General features: G+C 48.9%; 3 protein-coding genes across 25 annotated transcripts; 2 read left to right on the forward strand and 1 right to left on the reverse strand.

Moving 5' to 3' along the window:
* Positions 1-1501: 1501 nt before the first annotated feature.
* LOC120711382 lies at positions 1502-6389 on the forward strand. Its single transcript, XM_039996874.1, has 3 exons — positions 1502-1581; positions 1662-2135; positions 6206-6389. The coding sequence occupies exons 1-3, from the start codon at positions 1535-1537 to the stop codon at positions 6213-6215; spliced, it is 531 nt and encodes a 176-aa protein (XP_039852808.1). The 5' UTR covers positions 1502-1534; the 3' UTR covers positions 6216-6389.
* Positions 2158-5162, forward strand: LOC120711379. 3 transcript variants are annotated; one of them, XM_039996870.1, is made up of 6 exons: positions 2160-2437; positions 3479-3590; positions 3661-4030; positions 4097-4293; positions 4366-5074; positions 5130-5162. In XM_039996870.1, exons 1-5 carry the CDS (start codon positions 2280-2282, stop codon positions 5041-5043), a joined length of 1515 nt encoding a protein of 504 aa, XP_039852804.1. In that variant the 5' UTR covers positions 2160-2279; the 3' UTR covers positions 5044-5074; positions 5130-5162. The 3 variants fall into 3 exon arrangements, with proteins under 3 accessions (XP_039852806.1, XP_039852804.1, XP_039852803.1); XM_039996872.1 differs by having other exon boundaries at positions 2158-2437; positions 3715-4030; positions 4366-5147; XM_039996869.1 differs by having other exon boundaries at positions 4366-5147.
* Positions 6390-9466: 3077 nt separating the features above from the next.
* LOC120711380 lies at positions 9467-13372 on the reverse strand. 21 transcript variants are annotated; one of them, XR_005690268.1, is made up of 9 exons: positions 12636-13372; positions 12002-12600; positions 11775-11885; positions 11574-11630; positions 11401-11467; positions 10610-10961; positions 10179-10220; positions 9856-9999; positions 9467-9771 (listed from the first exon to the last, which is right to left on the reverse strand). XR_005690268.1 is itself a non-coding variant. In XM_039996873.1 (2 exons), the coding sequence occupies exons 1-2, from the start codon at positions 12982-12984 to the stop codon at positions 11789-11791; spliced, it is 1080 nt and encodes a 359-aa protein (XP_039852807.1). In that variant the 5' UTR covers positions 12985-13370; the 3' UTR covers positions 11770-11788. The 21 variants fall into 21 exon arrangements, 1 of the variants encoding a protein (XP_039852807.1); XR_005690259.1 differs by having other exon boundaries at positions 10610-10687; positions 10791-10886; positions 12002-13371; XR_005690256.1 differs by having other exon boundaries at positions 10610-10687; positions 10786-10886; positions 12002-13371.
* Between the last annotated feature and the right edge of the window lie 47 nt (positions 13373-13419).

Consider the following 13419-nt stretch of genomic DNA (forward strand, 5'->3'; position numbering starts at 1 on the left):
GATCAGCTGGGTGGGGGCGCGCCTAGAGTCTTGAGATGTTCACAGTAAAAACCACCGCCGTACGCGGGTACTCGACTGTCATGGAGAGGCTGCGTCTCCCTCGGTGTCAGGCTGGACGTCCGCCGGTACAGGTGGGTGCTTCGTTTGTGCGATAATTAGCATGTTCGGTGGATGCTTTAACAAATCTAATTGTTCCATGTGGCTAGTTGATGAAGTTTTTATAACAGTGGGTTAATTGGTGTTAATTGTTGGTTAAGCACAACAAGCTTATAGCTGACAATAATTGCTGTTGCTAGCAGATGATAGATACAGATTAAATTTTCTTCTCGAACTTTTGAAGTCGTCAAATTGTGTTTGTTGGTTAGTTACTGATTAAACGCATCAAGCTTAGGTCATGTTTGGTTCCAAATAAATTACCTACTTATTAGTCAGGTGATTTAAAACCAGTGAAAGTTAGGAGTGTTTGGTTGTTAAGTGACTTAAAAAGTGTGGCCCCACGCGGAAAAGAGGGACTTATAAGTTTTAAGTTGGGATGGAGCTGTTTAAAACTTATAAGTTGAGGTGACTTATAAGTGATGGTTGTTTGGCAAATGAAGTCACTTTTTTCACTTTTTAGCTTATAAGTAGGTGACTTATTTGGAACCAAATAGGACCTTATACTCCCTCCGTGAGAAAAATATAGTTACGCTTAGATTTTTCAAAGACAGACATTTTCAATTTTGAGTACAAATAGGAAAATAATTATAGATGCTAATCTCTATATCTATCTATATCTAGATACTATACTATTTCTAAAGCAAGCAAATGTTTCCTTAGTCCATCTATCAGAACTCTAATCGAAATCCAAGCAAAAAAATCGGAACACAGACAATCAATCGCACAATTACTGCACAACTTGTATATAATGTGAACAAACACAAAATTGATGTACTACGTAGATCTATTATATTATCCGTAGCAACGCATATGTACTATGCTAGTGTGTACATATATATACACATATATATATACATATATATATATATACATATATATATAGCAGTTCTATATAGTTAATAGTAGCCTGGCTACTGAATATCCGAGCCCACCCCGCCCTAAACCCTGACCCGACTCGACAGCGCCGCCCGGTTTTTTTCCCACGCCGCGCCCGGTTTTTCTCCCACCGGCGCCCCCCACGTTCCATCGGTTTTCTCCATCTCGCAGATCCGGCGCGGCTCGCGATTCCCTGCGCCCGCGCGATTCCATTCGCTGCCCGCCCGCGCCGCGCCGGCGAGCTGTAGCTCCTGCTCCCGCGCGCCCCGCCTCGCGTAGCAGGCCCTCGTGATTCACTGCGCCGCCTGGCGAGCTCCGGCCCCCGCGACTCCGTGCGCCGCCGGCGTCCACGCCGCGCCGGCGAGCTGCAGCTTTCGGCGATGCGGTGGTGCGGAGGGCGGTTTCGGCGAGCTTTCGAGGTATCCGCGCCGGCCGCCCACCTCCCCAATCAACACCCCCCCCCCCCCCCCCCCCCCCCCCAAAAAAAACCCGCGACGAGAGGATGATTAGATGCACCCTTCAATCCCTCGACGAGAGGATGACCAGAAGGTGAGTTTCATCCTTATATGCCATTTCCCCCATTTGATTCCTCGACGACTGATTTTGCCATGTTCAATTTTGATCTTCAGGATTTTTTCCACGCGCGATACCGGAGGGAGTAGGGAGGGTGTCGCACCCACCGCCGGCGGAGGGAGCAGGAAGGGGGCGGCGGAGGGAGCAGGAAGAGAGACCCGCGGCGGTCGGGCGGAGGGAAGCAGCGGCTCGTATTCAAGCGTGCGAAGCGTCGGGGCCTCGCAGATCAGGCTAGTGGGAGGCGGAGCGTCGGGGCAGGCAGCTGGGAGGCGGCCTGGTCCTGGCCGCCAGAGCGGCGAGCGCGCGGCCGGGGCGGACTCGGCGGCCGAGAGGTGCGGCAGGGGGCGGAGGGAGGCATGGCGCAGGCCGGCCGAGACGAGCGGCGGTGGGCGGAGGGAGGCAGGGCGGCCGGCGTGCCCTGAGCTGCGCAGGTACGCAGGCAAAAGAGTAGAGGACGCGCCGGCGCAGTACCAAAAGAAAGGAGAAGAAAAAGGAAGTTTCGTGGAAGCCGCCTGGTGTGAAAGAAGAGTTAGACTAACTCCAACGCGTGGTCCAACCCGCAGTCTAAACTGATAAATGGACTACGTCGTGTACTGTAGTGTTAAAAACTATTCTCCAACGCGCGGTCCAAATAGGCCCTCCAATTTGCATCGGAGGAGAGAGGCAATCCAGAAATGGATTCCCCTCGCGGCCTCTCCAAACCCGCAGACGCCAACTGTTGTACGGGAAGGGAGCGCAAAATTGTTCGAGCGGGTACACGGCGCTACGGATTGGTTCCGCGGCGGTCGACGACGAGCACGACCAAGGCGACGACAAGCGCCACCGAAGGAAGGTTCAGTTCTCTCCCCTGTTCGCCGGTCCCCTAGTACGCAAAATTGTTCGATTTCGCTAGGTTTTGCTGTGGGGAATGGTCGCCAGCTTGTAGATCCGTCATGGCTGAGTGGTTCATGTGTGATTTTGGGGGGGGATGAGGAGGAGGATTTGTCTGCCACGGGCACCATGATTGCAATAGCAGCGGTGGATAGGGGCGGTGGAATGGTGCTGATTTGTGGCCGTATTTCGGTAGATCCGCGCAGTTGGTTGAGTGGTGGCGCTCGTAGGCGGCGGAGTGCATACTAGCGCGAAGGGATTTGGCGGATCCGCAAGCCGTCGGCAGCACCAGTGGCCATGCGCGCTTGGGTAGCAGATCCGACTATGGGCGGAGCGAGCAGGAGGCGTTCATACCCCGAGCAGCCATTGCAGCTGCCCCATCCACAGCTGTTGGCCACTGGTGCTCGGAGAACTTGTTGGCGCCCAGGCGGACGTCCTCCTCCTTCCCCTCCATGCCTGCCTGTCTGCTTCTCGCTGCAACCGGAGCCTAAAGCTAGCTAGCTGTGAAGCAAAGCTGAGATGGTCTGGTGCTCTGTGAGGTCTGCGCTGCGGCGGGAGTGAAGAGTCTTATAGCGGGCGGCAATGGTGGCGAGGAGGCGGTTCTGGAAGGAGTGGGAGCATCGGGTGAGGTGTGGTGACGAGGACGGCGGCGGTGGGGATGGTGACAGGGAGGAGGAGGAGCGGGATGGTTGTTGGTTTGCGGCATGGCTGCTGGCCTGGTGTTATCTGCAAATAGTTGAGGCTCAATTAACATTTCTGGAAATCAGAAACGCTGGGCTTGGAGATAATTCAGAAACACTGCTCAGCAGTTGCGCAGTACTAGTCGAGTCAATGGAGATCCCAATCATAACTTCGGTTGCACTCTAAAGTACTAACTGCTGTGATGATCTACTATTCTATTATTAACTACCATGGAATTGGTTGCCGCAATGATGTACTATTCTATTAATTACCATGCTGTTTGCTCCTTTTTTATTTTTTTCTTCCTTCATGCCCATGTCAGAATGGATGGGAGCAGCAACAATTTCGCTGGCAACTTGCAGGGATCACCGGGACAGATGGATAACAACCATCTTATGTTCAACATGCACTCTCCTATGAATGCTTCTGATCAGGTACTTTGTAGACCAGTTGTGTATTGTATAGAGTTGTAGTGTTCCTAATGCATTTGTTCCTATACTGCAGGCCATGCAAATGACACCACCGCTCTCAATGATCCCTGCTACTTCCCACTTCCAGGTGCCCATGCCACAAATGACTGGCGCATACCAGCAAGCAATGTTCGGGGGACAATTCCATGGCCATTTTCCTGCGAGCCCGCAGTTTGTGTCTCAAGGTTACTCAGGGGGCAATGATCAAGGACAGCAGCAGCCATCGCAGGAAGCCATCCCTGGAAATGCCAATGAAGATGAAGTGGAGGAGGTTCCGGCTAGCCAGGTACCTCAACCTCAAGGGAAGAAGAAAGGTGCATGTCATCGAGGCCCGGGATATGAGGTCGAAGAGGATCGTGTGCTAGTTTCCGGGTGGTTGAATATCTCCAAAGATGCAGCTACGGGTAAGATCCAAGCTACTGTTATAATCAATGCATATGTGCTATATCATGAACTTATTTTATATACAGGGACAAATCAAGACAAAGTTGCCTTTTACAAAAGACTTCGGCAATACTACATTGACAATTGTGCCACACAAAACCAACGGTCCCTCAACTCGATTCAGCAAAGATGGTCAACAATCCAGACAAGGGTTAGCCGGTTTTGCTCCATTCTCAGGCTAATTGAGCGCTCGAACCAGAGTGGCAAGAGTTACCAGGACATGGTATTTTTAAAACCTGCCTTTACAACAATTCTGCTGATTACCGACTATGAGTAAGACAAATTTTTTCTGCAGGTGAATGAAGCTATTAAGGAATTCCAGAAGACAGAACCATGGCACTATGGCCACTGCTGGGAAATGCTGAAAGATGAACCGAAGTGGAATGAGAAGGTTCTTGAGATTCTGCAGCAGAACAAGGGAAAGAGCAAACAAGACGCTTCGCCTACGGATACGCCTACTGAATCGGCTGAAGAGGTGTCATCTCTGCCTGCCAGGCCCGAGGGAAGGGACTCGGTCAAGAAGCGTCGAGCTACAAGGTTCGGTGACACTTCCTCCTCTAGTGTCGCTGTGGACATGTTGAAAAAAATGAATGATCGGGGACAGGAGATGGATGAGATAGATGCCAAGCACAAGGCGGAGCTCATGAGTTTGGAGCGCGCAAAGTTTGAGCTGCAGCAAAAACAGTGGCAAGCTAAGTTGGACATGATGTTTGAGTGCAGTAGGTTGGACAGGGAGGTTACTCGGGAGCAGATCAAGGTCCAGAGAGAAGGCATTGAAGCTCAAGTTAAGGTTCAGATGCAGGCTCTAGAGGTTGAGAGGATGAAGAACGACACCCAGATTATGTTCACCGATGCAACCAAGCTGGCGTCAGGACTCCGTGAGTGGGTGCTCAAGCGCCAGATGGAAATTATGATCAGGGACGGGGTGCACTCTAATGCCGGTGACTCTGGTAACAATGATTCTAGGGGCTGAACGGGGACAATGTCATGTATGTTTGAATTATGTATCTTGTAGGTTCTGTGATGAAACATTTCCTACCTTTCTTCTAAAAAAATTAGCATTCGTGTGCACTCTAATTGTGCTTCTATTTTGGTGCATGCAATCGATGCTTCCGATCATGCCTGGGAACCCACGAGCTTCGTTCTCAGCCAAGATACGGGACAACTCGGACTGTGTTGGTGCTCTCAAGTATTCCGACTCGTAAAGCTGAATGATTGTGGTAGCAAATTCCCGCACACATTCAAGGACAGTACTCTCAGCCATGGCGTATCCATCATCCAAAGCATCGCCAATGGTTCCATATGCTAGCATTCGCATTGCAACAACGCACTTGTGACAACCGTGGAACCCCATCTTGCCAACTGCATCCGGCTTGAACATGAAGTACCTTTTCGCAGCGCAAACTTCTCTGCAAATTTTGTCCCACAATGAAGGTTCCATACGAAATCTTCGCCGAAATGTAGCTGCGTCGAACAATGGGTTCTCGTCAAAGTATCGTCGTTTCAATTCATTCCAGGCACCTTCTCTGTCTCTGTGGATGACTCGATGCCCAGGAACAGAACCTCCCCACCGCCTCTGCTCGTGGCCGAGGATGCCCATAGCCGCGTTGGTTGCTACGAGACGGATTTTTCTTCTCCTGCTCGAGGTAAACAACCGGTCGTACAACAACTGGCCCTCCATCTTCGCACTGCAAAACAGAGGCAAGAACTTGGATTACGGAATGGACGGCATCGCCGAGATAGGTACCAAGCTTGCCGCGCGCGGAAGGGGCTGTACCTGTCAATGGAATGCTGTCGCTCTGCTCTCCAACTTGAGACGAAGGTGGCGCGCCGATGATAGCCGCGAGCTGCAAGGGGGCGTCGAAGAGGACCGCGGGGAGGCCAGGTTCGACGGTCCACCAGCGGCGCCGCCCCTTTCCGCGTCGCCCGCTCCTGCCCCTGCGCCCGAGCGGACAAAAAGGCGGGAGGCGCAAAGAGGATTCGGAGGGAAACTGAAATTTTCAGCTCCTGGCGCCAAACACTTGCGGTGGGCCATCTGCTCCCGGTTGGACTAGCTCTGTTGGAGATTCTCGGATTGCAACAGCCCACTCCAGTTTTCATGGGCCATCCATTTGGTCCTTTGGACTGCGCATATAGAAGATGTGAACTGAGGACGTTGGAGTCAAATGTTGCGGGTACTGCAGGAGGAGGCGTGCTCGTTTTTCCACGCTCAAACAGAGGGCTGTCGTTGCCGGACGATCGACATCGGACGGCGGACTGAAATCTGGACGACGTGGACCTTCTAGCTGGCAGCGAAGCCTACGCGCTCACATATAGAAACTAGTGGATTGCGCGCGCGTTGCGCGCGCATAATTCCTTTGTAATCTTACTGGTAATTATTATGATAGTAGTAGATGTTTTGAAGTGTAGGGAAATTAAAAATAGTATGTAAATTTTATAAGATCTGATAGGAAAATGGATAAAGGAAGGTCAGAGTTAAAGTTTTATAAAAAAAATTTCCAGGTGTAACCTAATAAGACCGTAACGGGTCAGTTCGTGCAAAACAACCCAGATAGCATATGTAGCCTAAGTATTAAAGAGGACTCACACTCAAGTAGAAAATGTAACCCAAATGTTAAGGAGTACAGAGATATGACACTGTAAGCAGTTTGGGAAGCGCAAGAAGTATTTGAAATCGTCAAAGAGTTAAATTCTTGCCATCATTTTTGTCAGACCCGGGGCAGTCCCAAGCCAAATATGACCTCTGTTTTTGTTTTAGAAAGCACAGTAACTGTATGAATAAATTTGTAGTAGAGCTATAATTGTCAAAAGATAGGCAAAACAACTAAATGATCCATACATAGAGGATTACAATAGTTCGATGATACTTTATCTTAAACAGCCAGTTCAGTCATTTTGTTAAGCTAGCAAAATGCTAAACATTTACAAAGGATACCAAGGCAGATCTACATGCAGCTCAGGTGTAAAGGTTGTTGTCTGCATGGAATTTTAATTCAACACAAACCTGCTGAATTATCACATGGAGAAGGTGCAAACACACTCAACAAAATTTGGTGGACAAATTCCAGATCCCAATTAACAATACTAACTAAAATTACTCACATTCATTAAATAAAAGTGGAATAATGTCAAGGTATTATAGGGACAATAAAGGAACTGAATTGCTTGCTCCTGTTGTTCACAATCAACTTCATGTGTAAGGACATACAATGTTGCCTGTTCCAAATTTGAGAAGAAAAACAACCCAAAAAGAATAACAGCAGGTTCTCATTAAGCTTAACACCGCAATGAGGGCATCAGAAGGCAGCAATTGTAACATAAAAAAAATAGGGGGCTCAAAACACCAAGGCGATTAAGGGCTGAGGGTGTGTTTAGTTCATTTTGCAAAATTGTGTAAAGATGTAAAGAGGGCATTTGAAGTACTAAATGAAGTCTATTTGCAAAACTTTTTGCATAGATGGGTTGTAAATCGCGAGACGAATCTAATGATATTAATTAATCCATGTTTAATCAATAATTAGCGGATGGTTACTGCTGCATCACTGTTGCAAATCATGGATTAAGTAGGCTCATTAGAATCGTCTCGCGATTTACAGCCCATCCATGCAAAAAGTTTTGTAAATAGACTTCATTTAGTACTTCAAATTAGCAAGATTCCGTTTCACTTTAATGCGTTTACGACTTTTTTGCAAAAACCTGTAAAGATCTAAACAGGGCCTGAAAAGCGAAACGTAATGTGGTGTGCGCATTTCAGGTAGGATTTGTTTCCCCTACTGCTACAGCTTAAAATTGCATGTCCATGGAGATAGCTCACATGGTTTAGGGACACATGTTGCCGTAACAGTAAGAACCAAAAAGCAACAATGAGCTTAATTCATATTATTACTGTTGCGGAAAGCAACTGAACTTGGCCATCCAAATGTGTCTGGGTACATGAATTTTTAGAATTTTTAGTCAGTATAAGTAAACGGAGAGAGGAGCTAACCAGACTTACAGTAGCTAATAAGAGACAGCCAACGCCAAAGATTGCTAGTTAGACTTATGAATTAGCCACCTATAAAGATAAGAAAACTAATCTACCACATTATCTGAGCAATTCTTGGCAGACTATGAGGTTATTTCAATCCTAAATAAATAGCTATCCCATTATAGTACAGCTAGCTCTCAAAAGAAACGGAATTATTCTGTCAACTTAATGTTTTGTGGTCTTGTTGAGCCAGGCATGCAACAGTTGTATTTTTGGATGTGGTCCTAGTTTCAGTAGAATGCAAACAATATAATCTGAGGAATATGAAATTTGGAAGAAGCTGGATGGGAGGATGCAAGTATATTTTTCAGTTCATTATCAGGCCCGGCCCTGAGTTTTCGGAGGCCCGGGGCGGGACATAAACTAGGGACCCTTAAATAATAATATAAAAATAAATAGTACGAATTTTTTTATAGACGTCTTCTCTATTAATATTTCTCCACAAGTACTTATAGTTAAAACCAAGTCATCCGAATTTCTTGAAGTGCTCATATTAGCCCTAAAAAATTTATCGAGGTCTTGTCTTTGTCACTCAGTAAACACATCCGTGCTTGTTTCCTCTTGTTCCTTTTCTTACTATACCGGATGGATAGTTTCTAGATGACATGATAGTGCTTTATGCTGAAATTAAAGATAAAAAAGTTTCTCGTGAATATCAATAATTTGGGACAAAAAAAGGAATATATACACTAATGTCTCTATGAGTATGTATCTAATAACTCCTGAAGTCCTGATTTGCTAATCACCGCACAAGAGTTTTGCTTGATTGGGTTGTTGGCTGAACCCTATCCCTCTCTCTACTCACTGATTGGTGATTGCTGCGTCATGTGGTAAATTCAAGAAAAAAAATGAGAAAGATTGATAAGTAAGTGCCAGTTGATCGGTGATGCAAGCAGCATGCGACCGTGATTCATGGGAGTGAGACAGTGATGGAATAAAAAAAACTAACTTGATCAATGGATGAACTTATGTCTTGCCTCTTGCATGCATGCGTGATGCATCCTGGCCTCCCATCGCCCGTCGGCCGGCCGTAGTCTTGCGTGTTGTGCCGTCGAACTGATGCCGATGTGCGGTGCTATGGCTGTCATCGCGGAAGGTCACTAACGGCGGCGGGCGCGCTCGATGGCGGACTCCGGCGGCGTGTGAGCGGGGGAATAGAAAAAAAGATTGGAATTCTAGAAACCACGGTCTGCGAACCCTGTGAAACGCCAACACCTATACGTACTCATACGTGTATGTAACTGCCTAAATACCATAATACCTATACTCTACGTGTACCTGAGGGTGGGGCCCCTTGGAATCTGGGGCCCGGGGCGGCCGCCCCTCTCGCCCCCCCCCCCCCCTCAGGGCCGGGGCTGTTCATTATATATGTACATATTTTTTTCCTCGCCATAGGATACATGCTTACTGGAAGACTCTGATGAGCAGCAAATGAGACCACCACAGTCCATAAGAAAATAATTTTAAAGCAACATAGAAGGCCATGATAATAATACATGCGAAATGACTTCTTGGCGCACAAACGCTTCAACCAGCCGTTCACGGGGGCAAATGTGAAAGGGAGAAGCCGAAGTAAGAATCTGCGACGCGCACGACGCAAACGAGGCAGGCGGCGAGGGACCCCCACTGCACCAACAGCACCCATTCCAACCCCTGCAGCAGTCGCCAATCCAGCTGACAGAGCAACAGAAGCAAGCTCAGCATTTTCTAGTACCCAAAGGATTGGTAGCTTCCTGTTTGAGTTTCTTGTGTTCATACCAGCCTTGATGGGAAAAGAAGACGGGGCGGTCAAAATCGGAGGCAGACAGGTACAGTTTCAGAGTTGTACGTGAAGGATGAGCAGGTCACCGTGAAGTCACCCCCAAATACAGTAGAATGGCATTCTTTTCCTATGCTTTGCTTCTGTATATGTTCACATGCATTAGCAACAAGGAAGTTTCAGTTATGCATATTATTCTGATTGTGCTGGGCAAACATGAATTAGCAAACTTTAAACATTGGTAATCTTCTGGAACGACTTACAACTAATCCTACTGCAGATTAGTTATGCATACAGAAATAAAGGGAGTTTCAGTGTGCACCTTTCATCTCTCCCTTTGGGTTCACAATCACTGCAGCATTCTCTGAAATATCACATAAACAGATCATCCGAACATGAACAATGACTTATCAGCATGATCTTATAAAAACTAAATGGTGCAAACAGCAGCATGTAAATATAAAATGTTGATGAACCTGAGGTCCAAGAGTCCAGTTCACTCAGATAATGACAAGGAAAGCAAAAAAAAAACATACAACTCAATGGTTATCTGGCTTGGCTGTTTTATGTTTGGAACCTTTTTAATTATAACTGGAATATAAAGGAGGTATGACAACAGTTTGTATTCCTAGTTTGAAAGTCGTCCCAAGACTTGTGGTATGCAAACCGAAATGCTAACGCACAAATGGACTATAGTAAAACCAGAAAAAAAAGGATGCCGCCATGATAGATCGATTGACTATTGTCACTGACCAGCAGCTCCCAGGGTGAGCAAATAAATGTAACACCAGCTGCAGGGGTGCTTTCACCTTCTTCTCCGAGGTACTTGACCTACATGAGCAACATATAAGAAAAAAGTCAAAATAACCTTAGGATGTTAAATACAGCAGCAGCAAAATTTCCACTGGAAGGGGGATGGGGGCACAAACTCAACCCAGCATAATACTGGCACCCATCCAGCATTATAGAAGCGATCTGATACTGAAACAAAAATCAAATCCCCATATGCAGCTAGGCAGAGATCTTCTATCTGCATGCCGCGGGAAATTCGGGTTGAAATAAAATCATGCCGCAGGATCTTCTATCTGATAAAGGTATTCATGCTCTAAAAAGGGGGAAACAGAATCAGTTTAAGTAGTTACAATAATGTGTATCAGTAGTTTAAGGGGAAATTTGATGTTGCTAGGGAGGTCAAGACTGAAGACTATGAACCCACAAGCAGTATTGCCATGGAAAATAGCTTTGTAATTCTGAAGTCTGAGGCTCAGAAAAAAAGCTTTAACCTAGTAGGGTATTCAGAATTTAAATAACAATGAGGAAAAGGGAAATACAAACCACAATAAGTTTAGCTGAAGAAGGGACTTTCTAATTTTAATTTAGGACCATAATTAATATCTCCCTGGGCATGAAAAAGGACTAAGAAAGGAGATGTAGGTAAGCAAGTCAAAATCAGAGTTGATAGTTATAATCAAATGTGTAATTAGCATGATATGCGCTAAATCATTTTATTGCAAAGCTGAAGAATGTGAATGATTTTGCGTCACCTTCCCATGACCATGTTGACGATGAGCTTCAGAAGCAGCACCATCGCCTACATCTCCGAGATAAAATCTTGATTGGTTTCGGAGAAACGAAAAAAGAAATGAGCACACTTATGTCGGCCAAACATGTGATAACTGATAAGGGAAATGCTTCTTCTCGGATAGGAGATACTAACCTTCCCCATGTTGCAATGTTTCTCTTTCATATTGCAATGTTCACCCAACTTATTATCCTGACAAAGAAAAATAGACCCAAAAAAATAGAGAGTAAAGGGAAGAAATAAAGAAGACATGTCACACCTTACAGAGATTTAGCCAACTAAACGAAATAATCATCTAACTGTCTGTGGGCAGAAAAGGACGAGGCTAACGCATACCACAGGGAAACAGATTAGGCTAATCGCCTGCTGCTTGGAGAAGTCAGTTCTGTAGATTCATTCTTAGCCACAGGGATTGCAACCTTAGTAGGGAGGAGGAAAGGTTCAGATCTGAAAAAACAAAACAACTAACACGGTGTTATCTTCCTCCGCATTTATAGTGAAATGATTTGAGTCCAAAGCATCCTAGCTGATCTACTGGTAGCTGCAATTGAAAGGTTTGTTACCTCGCTGGGGGTTTGATGCAGCAGGATCGATTCCTCAGCAACTGCATGCAAGTTGCTGCTTCCAACGAAATGCAGGGGTGGGGGCGGTATGGGAGGGCAGAGGAGATCGGTACTGGTGGCAGCTCCCAAATTTCCAAGCGCGGACGAATCGGCAGTACCTGCGGCCGCCGCTCGCCGGCCACCGCGGCGCCATGCCGCTGCCCCAAAACCTGCACGGACTGACCGAGGGAGCAGAGACGCGGAGCGTTTTGGATTCGGAGAGACTCCGAGAGACAGTCCGAGACGGAGAGACGTCGAGACGCGCGGCGGACGACGAAACGCGAGACCCGATCCACCATTTGGAGCCGCCCCTGCCTAAATAGGAGAGCTCGAAGCGCTCCTGGCCATGGATGCCGGCGGCACTGGCCGCCCGGCTGGCCGGCGTTCTGGGGTGCGGGGTACTGCAGGTAGTGGGTACTGCAGGTGCGGGGTACCACCGCCGCTGGACGCCGCCACGAGCTCTGCCATGGTGACCGCGTGCGGATCCGGCCGGCGGAGCTCGAGGCGGCCCGCCATGGCACGCTGCGGAGGCCGTCGCGGTCCGCCATGGCGCGCGGCGGAGGTCGACGCAGCCCACCTCTGCCGCCGACGCCGGCATCTGGAGGAGGGAGAGGGACGAGGGGGTGCGCCGGGAAGAAAGACAGCCTCGCGCGGCTGAGGTCGAGGAGGTCCGGCCCGGCCGAAGTCGCGCGGTGGACCTCGAGGAGACCCGCCATGGCGTGCGGCAGGTGAGGGGGCAGAGGAGGAGAACGGCCGCCGCTAGCCCCGCGCGCAGCAGCCATGGCTCGGATCCGGCCGCTGCCACCGCCATGGCGCCGCGCGGGCACCCGCCATTGCTGCCATGGATCCGCAAGCCATGGAGGGCAGATCCGCAAGCAATGGAGGGCGCCGTCGACGTGCCCTCTCGAACCGACCATGGACGCCGTCTCCGCCGCGCCGGCCATGCAAGCCGCCGCAGGATGGAGGAGGGAGGCTATGGACCCGCGTCGCCGAGGGAGGAGGGAAAGGGAGGAGGGCCGCGCCGGCCATGGACGCCATCTGTGCTGCGCTCGAGGTCCGCTCCGGCCGGATCCGGAGGCCGCCGCCGGAGCTCGAGGAGACCGGGGAGACGCCTCCACAGTCCACAGTCGCCCGCCGGGCCGGGGACGGCCGCTGTGCCCCGCCCTGTTCGCCAACCGCAGCTCCGCTCGGAGGCGAGCGTCCACGGCGGTGGCGCGCGCGGCATGCGTGCACGGCGTCGGCGAGCGGCAGTGGCGGGCCGGAGGTAGCAGATGAGGAGGCAGCAGATGAGTAGGGACGCGGAGGAGGACCGTCTGAAGGCACGCGGCTGGGTAAGAGGACGAGCCGCCGGGCACTCATATATAGAAACGCGGTTGACG

The sequence above is a fragment of the Panicum virgatum genome, chromosome 6K (assembly GCF_016808335.1).
Source record: "Panicum virgatum strain AP13 chromosome 6K, P.virgatum_v5, whole genome shotgun sequence".
Classification (NCBI taxonomy): domain Eukaryota; kingdom Viridiplantae; phylum Streptophyta; class Magnoliopsida; order Poales; family Poaceae; genus Panicum; species Panicum virgatum.

Bases quoted from the DNA above. Each gene is read 5' to 3' on its own strand.
- LOC120711382 (XM_039996874.1), top strand. From the start codon at position 1,535: ATGATTAGATGCACCCTTCAATCCCTCGACGAGAGGATGACCAGAAG. The intron at 1,582-1,661 runs GTGAGTTTCATC...TTTGATCTTCAG, and splicing joins GACGAGAGGATGACCAGAAG to GATTTTTTCCACGCGCGATA.
- LOC120711380 (XM_039996873.1), bottom strand. From the start codon at position 12,984: ATGGCCGGCGCGGCGGAGACGGCGTCCATGGTCGGTTCGAGAGGGCAC. The intron at 11,886-12,001 runs GTAACAAACCTT...TTGTTTTTTCAG, and splicing joins TGCATCAAACCCCCAGCGAG to ATCTGAACCTTTCCTCCTCC.
- LOC120711379 (XM_039996870.1), top strand. From the start codon at position 2,280: ATGGATTCCCCTCGCGGCCTCTCCAAACCCGCAGACGCCAACTGTTGT. The intron at 2,438-3,478 runs GTTCAGTTCTCT...TGCCCATGTCAG, and splicing joins ACAAGCGCCACCGAAGGAAG to AATGGATGGGAGCAGCAACA. The intron at 4,031-4,096 runs GTAAGATCCAAG...TTTTATATACAG, and splicing joins CTCCAAAGATGCAGCTACGG to GGACAAATCAAGACAAAGTT.